Raw genomic sequence first — 9,173 nt, forward strand, 5'->3', positions numbered from 1 at the left:
TTCAGCGGGAACCGCGAATGGGGGGCAGCAGTGTCTGCCCCCTGCCACCGTCACCCCGTCCTCGGAGAGGCACTTTCCCTGGGGATTATACAGATATACACTATAGGTATAATATTTACATATAATCTACATACATATTTATTTACAAGTTATTTTTAGTTATATATTATATGAGTTATATAAACAATCACTAGAATACATAATAAAGATATGTAAATTATATACGGTTTTGATATTGCTGTGCCATGGCCACATCGACTCCCTGTGCCCAACCCTGGGCTCTGCGCATGCACTTGGGCTCGCACTGATCCTGTGCAAATACGAATTAAGGGCTTTTTCCTCCAAAGGGCCAAGTGGCTGCAGCAGGCAGGAGGTAAGCAAGCCGACCCATTTGGTGCCCGATTCGGGGCACTGGTTTTAATCCCCCTTTAATGAATGGATGTGCTTTTGCCCATGCAGGCAGAGCAGAGGGATGCAATGGGAGCCAGCGGTGCTCCGGCAGATAAGCCTCCTCTCTGGAGACCCTTCCTTCCCAGAGGAGAGCAGCACCGATCTCAGCTTCAGGACATGCTTGCTTTATTTGGCTCCATATTCTGCTGGGTTTGCAGATGATAGGCTGCTTTTGGGTATCTGCAAGCCTGGCAAGAGCTGGTGTTTGGAGAAATAATTGAACACATTTATGGTAGGGAGGGAATCTAGCGAGGGTTATTGAACACACAGATACCAGCTCCGGCTTGGAAAGCCCCCAGCCACGAGCTGCTGCGATCTGGTGGGTACAGCTGATGCTGCCTCCTGTTCCTGACCCCGCGGAAGGGAGGGCACTGGGGCCCTTCAGTCAGACCCACTACAGCTTTTTCCATGTATTTAGCTTAAAACTTCAGCCCTTGGCTTCACATGACTTCCTGAGACTTTAATTTTAAAAGCGAATTAATTTCTAACTCTCCTGCCAAGAAGAGTTGGGAAATACTACTCCTTAAACTGCTGAAGAGTAAAAAATAATCCATTATTCAACCTCATGACTTTTTTAAGCTAATACCACGAATTTTGGTGCCCTCTGTTTCTCGCCCACTTTGCTGCCGCAGTGCTGCTAGCGAAGACCTCTTGGCATGGAGCTGTAACCTGTCAGGCTCAGTGGGGTCTGGCAGGCTTGAAAGCAAACACCGGGGCAATTTAAATTTAATAGCAAAGCTGGCGTAATGAGGGGGCTCTTGTGTTTGGATTTCATTAGTATTTTTCAGCTCCAATACAGCTTCTCAGGAAGCAGCCGTACGTCACGGCAGTGCGGAAGCTGTGGCAGCACCCGTCACCTCCAGAGGGTTAATGCTCCCTGTGATGCTCTACAGCAGCATCCCTGGTCCTGCGTTCCTGAGGCTATCCAGAAGAAAAGAAGACTTGATCCCTGCTTCCAGCGTATACCCATCTGCCCCAAAACCTGCACGGGGAGGAAAGCACGGGTCCCCGGAGCACGCGGTGGGTGCTGCGCAGCCAGGAGTGACGGCAGGACCCTCCTGCTTTGGGCTTCGTGCTGATCACCCCGGCTGAGCTGCTCCTTGCTGACCACCCGGGGTTTCTGCCAGCCCCATGCCATGCCCCATCGCAGCCGGCTGCCATGGGGAGGGTCCTTACCACCCGCGTGGGTCTCAGCATCCCAGTCTGGGGCAGAAGAAAGAGCCGCGAAACGGCTGCTGGGGAGAAGCCTGGAAGCTTTACAGCTCCCAGCCCGCTGTGTCAGCAAAAACTACCCCTATCGCCGGGCCGTTATCTTCCAGCAGTGTAAATATTTTCCAGCGGAGCTGGAAGGAGGAGGATTGATGAATGCCATTTTGCTGGAAAATGTTACCAAGTTGGGAACAGGGATGGCTGAACACCCTTATCTGTCCTGGCCGAGGAGCGGGGGCAGCCGGGGGCTCCCCCGCCGGAGCTGCACGCAGAGCATTTTGCCTTTCTGCGTCAAACCGAAGCGTTTTAGTTATTTCTTTTCAATTCTGCTGCTTGTGCACCTTGCTGTAATTATCCAGTGCTGTCTTTCTTCCCCCTGCCCCGTGTGCCAGTGATTAAGAGGATGCTGATGCTTTGGCACCCGCAGGTGGGGCTCAGAGCACCCCGTTGGCGTGTGGGGAACATCGGTGCCCCTGAGTGGGCAATGGGCTGCTGAAAAAAATGCCCCACGACCTGTGTTCCCGTTTAAAATCCCTACCAAAACCCTAACCTGATGGCAAGAACATCATAACAAAACTGCGACTTAAATCATGCTTAATATTTGCTGCTGTGGGGATGGGGTGTTTGAACTGTCTTGACAAGTTAAGCTACTTAATAAAAAAAGGTCAGTTAATAGAATATTAAAGCATATATCTCTTAATTGCTTGTTTAAATCCAGCGTTGATGGGCAGCAATGGCAGAACTTCCCCAGCTGGTGGCTCTTTGGCACTTTGTGAGTTTATTAGTCCCCAGGGCAAAGGGGTTCAGGTGCAAAAAGCTGCTAAGGGCACTCTCCAGCCTCGGAGGGGTCATGGAAACACCCCCCCACCCCTCAGGCCCCTCTGTGAGGGCTTTATAGGATCCTGCCTGAGGGGTGTCCAGGGTATGTTTCAGCCGCTTGGCCCGGTTATGCCCGGGCCGCTCCTCCCACCTACGGTTTGTGCTCTGCAACAGCATTTCTCTCAAGCAGCAGCTTTAGCACCAGTTAGGGCTGACATAGCAGCTGCTGTGCCAAGGCAAGCCTAAGAGCGGCTTTCTGCCAGCATCCTGCCAAAAATGTACGTGCCACGGAATTTATATATTGCCGTGGCCGCGGGGCAGCTGGGCAGAGATCCGGAGGCTAGCGGCGGGACGTGCCTGGTGGGTTTAGGTGCTGAAATAGGATGGTGCTTACCTGCGTCCCTGCCGAGCCCTCTGCCACCCCTGGGGCTGGTGCCCACACCGTGCCCCCCGGGTTACCCTGCCTGGGACGCCCCGGTAGCCCCGGTGCCCTCCTGGCAGGACCCGCCATCGCGGGTGACACCACGCTGCTGGCTGAAACGGGCACATCTGCTCCAGGGGTGTGACATCTTCTTCAACCTCTGGACCTTTCTACAGCGTGTCCCAGGGAGCTTCCTTGGTGCCTCTGACCCTCTCCTTGCTCTCCGTCTCCTGGCTTTGGTGATGCTGCGTTGAGTTACAGCTTCTGTGCCTGTGAATCTCTCGGCTGTTTGCTCGGAGAGCGGTCCTTGCGACGGGCATCCGCAGGAATAAAGTCCTAACCTGCTACAGGGAATCGCAGCCCCTTGCTCATGGGGTTGGGATGATGCCAGGACACTTGGCCTGCCGTAGCTGTTGAAGTCCACGGGGCGAAGACTCTAATTTCAATATCAAACATATCCATATAAAACAAACCATATTTTATTGCCCTAAGAGGGAAGCATGGGCTGTGAGAATCCGTAACGACAGTGGGACGGTGGCAAAGGCCTCCAAAGGCAATGGATGCCCACCTCGCTGCCCGCCTTCCTGCTGCCGCGGGGCATCGGCAGGAAAACCACTGGCTTGCACGTGGCCCGAGCCCTTTTCAAAGGGATATGTGTGTGCTGCTGCGAGGCCAGACGGGCAGGGGCAACGGGGCCGGTGGGGGAACTGGGGCACCGGGATGGAGCGAGGCAGAAACTCAACGGAGCATCATGACACGGGCAGGGCAAGGTGGCATTCGACCCCTTCTGATCTCCCGATAAGGAGTCTCCGTTTTGATTCTGTCTTTAAAAAGAAACAACAACTTTTCCTTATTTTTGTCTATATGTGGATCACTCCCACCGCTGAAGCTCATTTCCTGCTGTTGGGTACATTGAAGCTCTTACTGAGTATTTATTTTTCCATGGGCCTCTCTGTTTCTTTACGCTGTTATATGAATAACGTTGAGTCTGTGTCTCCTTTAATACTTGCCACATGCCAGGTCTACTGTATACGTTAGTACCCCAACACATTTTTCAGGTATTTCCTGCTATTATTTACCTCTTCATTTCTGATCGTGCTACTTTTGGGTATATGATAAAGCTGTTTTCTGATGGGGCTATAGGCCAGAAGGGCAAGTGGACAGAAAAAACATATGGGTACACAAGGCTGCTTAGAAGTAACTTTTTCTAGTGGTGGTTACAATTGGTGAAATCCTGTGGGTTTTGTCCTTTTTTTTAAATGGAAGTCAGTGAGAGTTTTGCTGCAGTAAAGACAATAGAGACTGATGGTGCAGAAATATAATCTCTGTGTATGCTCACACATCAATAGACTATGTGGTTCCGCTCCTGCTGCTCTGGCAACAGCCACATAGCTCTTGCGCTTATAAATCGTTGTTTCTTTTTGTTTTATTTGCTAGACCTTGAAATTGTCCACGTGTGGGAGGTCTGCTCATAAACTGAGTGCAGCAAAAACACTTTTTGAGAAATGAAGGGGAGAAACATTTATTGAAAAAAGGGGAGAATATATATATTTTTTTTATATACATATATATATACACACATAATTTGGGCTATATTAAAGCCTTGTAAGAGTTACCAGGCCAGTGCCCTCCTGAGTCCTGAGCTGGCAGGCGCTGGCCCTGGCCCAGGGCAAAGCAGTGGTCCCGACGTGCTCGCTCCTGCTGGCTTTTACGCTTATCCCTTCTGGAAATCCTAAAGCACCCTGAGCATCATCTGAGACCTGAGCACATTACCGAGGAGCCACGTGGATCGAACTGGGCAGCAGCCCTGGTCACCTGCAAAGTTTTCAGGCTGCAGGTGTGTTATTTTTCCCAGCAGCTTCATCGCTTGGCTGACGCAGGAGCGCACGTCTCCGCAGCTCAGAGGAGAGCCCGTCCCTCCCTCGAGCAGGGCTTCTCTGGGCTCTTGTCCAGCACTAAATACAGAAAATTCCAACAGTCAATCCTGTCCGTTTTCAAGCTGCTTGGGATCCTTTAACTTTCAAAACAAACATGAATGAAACTGGTTATTTTACAGCAGATTCTAGTTGGAAAAACCCAGCTGGCATGCCAGGTCCCCCAGTGAAGGTACCTGGCAGCTCCAGGCGCAGCAGAGCTGCCATCTCAATGAGTTAGACCCTGCCAAAGATCAGAGAAACACTGACCTGTGGCTTTTAAAAAAGCTTGCTTCAATTCTAATCTGGGCAATTTGTATTAATTACCGTATGTGACCAGTAACAGGCTGTTTCCTGCCTGCCACCGGCACTACACCTGGCCTCTTCAGCTGTGAAACACATGAACTATGAAAGAATCACCATTTCTCTGAAGGCTCGTCTGAGGTTGGCTTCTCGTCTGTGTACTCCAGCTATTTTTCTCCACGACACTTCAACAATCAACAATTGTCCCGTAAACACTCCATTCAAATTTAACCCCTCCTCTTTGTGGTTTCCGCACGTAACACACATATACACACCTTGACTGATCCCGCTGACCTGATAAAGCTCGTAACTGCACGAGAGCAGCCCGCACGCTCCGAGGAGCAGAGCTGGACCGGAGGCTTGGGCAGCAACGCAGGGATAAAACAATAATGCCTGGCTGCTGCCTAAAGTGGAAGGAAAATTTTCCTCAATATATTAAAAAGTGCTCTAGAGCTGCAGTTATTGTTATCAGAGACTTGGAATTCTATTTTTTCCAAGTTTACCATGTTTTCAAGCACCAGTGGAAGGAATTCCTAGGCTCCATCCTCACTGCAGCGAAGCTCCACGAGTAATACAACCCACGTGAGGACTCTGGCAGTTTTCCTCCAAACCCAGCCATGTACTAAGTTGCTTTGCTTGAAATCCCAGGCCTTGTTTTCCCATCTTCTGACTAATGACAATCTGTATCTGCTAGGCCATATAACCACACATGTAGCTGACAGCCTGCTTTAAAAGGAACGACAACAAGGCAGCATGATCCTATTAGCTCCGATTGTGTTTGTGCTTGTTCCATTTATCAGAACAGTTTTGTTGTGTCAGTCTAGCGTAAAGGATGTACCATCACATAAAAGCGAAACTCTGAAAAAAAAACAGGCGGGGATGTATTTTGAAACATAACTGTTAGTCATGCCCTTTGCTTAACTTAGCACAGCAAAGAAAACAGACCAGAGGTTTTCAAATATTTGCGGCTTTACTGTGAAAAACAATGTCACTTGTTCAACACAGTATTAACTACCAACACCATAACTACTTTAAGAAAGCATTAGCAACCTTTTGGATTTCCAGAAAAGGAAGAATCCAGCCACCTTTAATTGTTGCTTCAAAACTGCCCAATTTTTCTCAAACAAGAAATTCCAAGGCAGCACTCTGGCATTATCCAGTGCCCTAGATCAGGGCGCAGGACTTCAGGCGTTTTAAGTTATTTCCACTGAAGTATATAAAGCGTGAGCTAGGAAATAGTCCTTAGCCTCACAGCCAGTTACATGTGCTGCTCCCCTCCTTTTGCTAGTTCTGAAACAGCAGAACGAAACAAATCCAAGATCACGCAAGTAGCTGCTATCCCACTGCTGCTTCCTCCAACCTCCCTGGGCCACACTTCAGGCGCTGCTGCTCAAGCAAACTGGAAGATGACCGAGGAGACCCCAAGGCTGCTGACAACATTCATCTCCCCTTCTCTTCATTTAGACTTAGGTTGCACAAGTGGGTGTCACACGAGTGTTAATGCATTGCTTTGTGTTTGGCAACTCTCTCAGTAGCCTCTCTCAGAGGTTTGCCAGCAAAAATAATGCTGAAACAATAAAAAAAAAATATCAGTGGAAAATTAAACAATTTAGTAGGCACACTTCAGCCTAAATGAGGTTTGTTCAAGCACAACGTTCAACATCAGAGCCTACATGCATCCCTGGTTTATGGTATTAACAAATATGGCATTACTAATTCCAAAATTCACCACTGCACTGGCACCCCAGAGTAAATACTCTAATTGATCACATGCAGAGTGTACTACCAGTCAGATAGAACACAGTACTGAAAGGCATATGCATGCAATAGCTACGGCAACCGCAGGCTCACAAATACCACTTTTTCAGAGAAAACTAATGAAACCTCTCTTGATATTACATGAACAAAAGAACTAGTTTATAGGATCTGGAGTGATTTGCATTTCAATTAAGAATGTGCCACTCATACTAAAGAAATACTTTAAAAAAATAATCCCAGAAGTCAAATACAAGAACTATGAACTACACCGTCATAGGAGTAGAAACATCTGTATGGATTTAGCAGGATTCACTCACTGTCATCACTGAAGCATATCTCACTGCTTCCTTTAAGTTGTTTCAGCTAGATCCTGGCAATGAGTTTCTTCTCTGTCTCCTTACTTGTCAATCTAATATAAACCTAGCTAACAAACCGGTTTGTTACACTCCAGTTTGACTTGTGGTTATGCACAGGAATACAACAACCAATTAACAGTTCAGATAAATCACACAGAAATAAAATCTCTTTTAAAATATATAAGCCTGGTTTTTAACTAAAATAATTCAAACCAAACTTTTATTAGGTATTGTATCATTAGCTCCACATAAATCATCAGAAGGAGCTGGTACTTTTAGTCCAAAAAGCTCTAGCATTATTTGTAAAAATGAAATTAAACACTGAGGTAACTGCCCTACACAGGTACTGGGCTCAGTTCTTCTCTACTTGGGAGTTTCACTGATGCCATGCTGAACAGCTCCGATTGCCGGCAATGGAAGGAAAACTGCAAATCAAATGATTCCCCATGATGGTTTTTAATCAGAATTTAAGAAAAAGGCTAAAAAACTAACCACGCTCTGTCAAACAGGGTACAAAATCTTTATTCACCAATAAGTTAAGTGTTCTTATAAATAGATGTTTTAGTCTTTTGTACACTGTATTGAGTATAAAGCTAAGCTTCAATTATTCCTCAGACTCTGATCCTTCTTCATCTTGACTGATTTGGAAGTAGCGCAGTTCGTATGTCTCCTTGTCAGATGCAACGACACGAAGCCAGTCACGCAGATTGTTCTTCTTGAGGTACTTCTTTGTGAGGTATTTTAGGTACCTTGGGAGCAGTAATTATACATTAGAACCTTCTCATTTAACAACCCATACTGCACCCGTACTGCTGTCTGCACTCCACCCAAGATGTGGCCCTAGCAGGGCCACAACACACTAACCAGTGCGCTCATCTGCTGCACGCCCCAACGCACTACACTGTTTAAGGCTTCATTTGACTTAAGGGGTACTTTTGCAACAACATGTATTGCATACGCATACATTTTAATACAACCAATTAAGCAATAAAACAGCCGCCCGTAACGTGAGGTCAGTATGACTTTTAAAAGCATCGCTTTCCTTGATATACTTCTAACAACCTAGATAAAGCTGTATTACTATGTTCATATTAGAGGAAGCGTTAATTTGCAATCAAGTCCTGTGTTCTAAAAAGCAGTTTTTTAAATATCTAAGTTTGAACGACATCTTTACTAATATTTGTAAGTGTTATGAAGGTCAGCGCTAACACCTCTCTCTATGTATCAGAAGTGCAGCACGTTCAACAAAGGACTGTTCAAAATCCACTATCCCAAGTACAACAAAAGGAAACCTACGCCAACCTTTTAGAAAATTGCTTCTCAGATGTCACTGTGATCTTGTTCTTCAGACGTTCAATGTGAACGGTGTTACCCAAGTTTCCAGTTTTTCCATTGACCTTAACCTTCTCCTTTAGGAACTGTTCCTGTTTCGACATTAAAGAAATAGAACACTAGGGAATGGCACCCTAGGTATGAACTAGGGAAGGGACCCTAGTCATATGGCAATATTAAAAATCACTGCTTACTTATATCCTGATAGCAAGTATTTACAATATAGTAAGATTTTACGGCTTGTAATTAAAAAAAGCACCCCCACGCTAGAACAGGAATCAACTTAAAATAGATCTACTCATGGATAGGTATGAACCATCTTGACTATAAAAGACATCTAAACCCAAACGACTTTCAAAAAGTGCTGTTAATTTAAAGACCAGCTATTAATTTTACTAGTTTAAAATGTAACTTTTCAGTTGTCATACTGTGCTAATGCAGTTATCATAGTGTGCAAACTGAGCAAAACCACGACTTACAAAATTCCCAGAATCAAAAATTCCATCTTCCACCGGATGGGTCAAGTCAAGGCAAAACTTCCAGGTTGACTTTTTAGATTTTCTGTCCTTTTGCTAAAATACAAAAAACCCGCGACATTAACAACCCACACCC

The 9,173-nt window shown here is 46.4% G+C and overlaps 1 protein-coding gene across 1 annotated transcript; it reads right to left on the reverse strand.

Moving 5' to 3' along the window:
- Nucleotides 1–7,725: 7,725 nt before the first annotated feature.
- On the reverse strand, nt 7,726–9,127 carry RPL22L1 (ribosomal protein L22-like 1; the record flags this gene model as incomplete). Its single annotated transcript, XM_010294866.1, has 3 exons — nt 7,726–7,978; nt 8,532–8,653; nt 9,041–9,127. Coding segments are annotated over 3 exons (354 nt in total), but the record flags the coding sequence as incomplete, so codon positions are not given.
- Nucleotides 9,128–9,173: the final 46 nt, after the last annotated feature.

The sequence above is a fragment of the Phaethon lepturus genome, unplaced genomic scaffold (genome assembly GCF_000687285.1).
Source record: "Phaethon lepturus isolate BGI_N335 unplaced genomic scaffold, ASM68728v1 scaffold18349, whole genome shotgun sequence".
Classification (NCBI taxonomy): Eukaryota; Metazoa; Chordata; class Aves; order Phaethontiformes; family Phaethontidae; genus Phaethon; species Phaethon lepturus.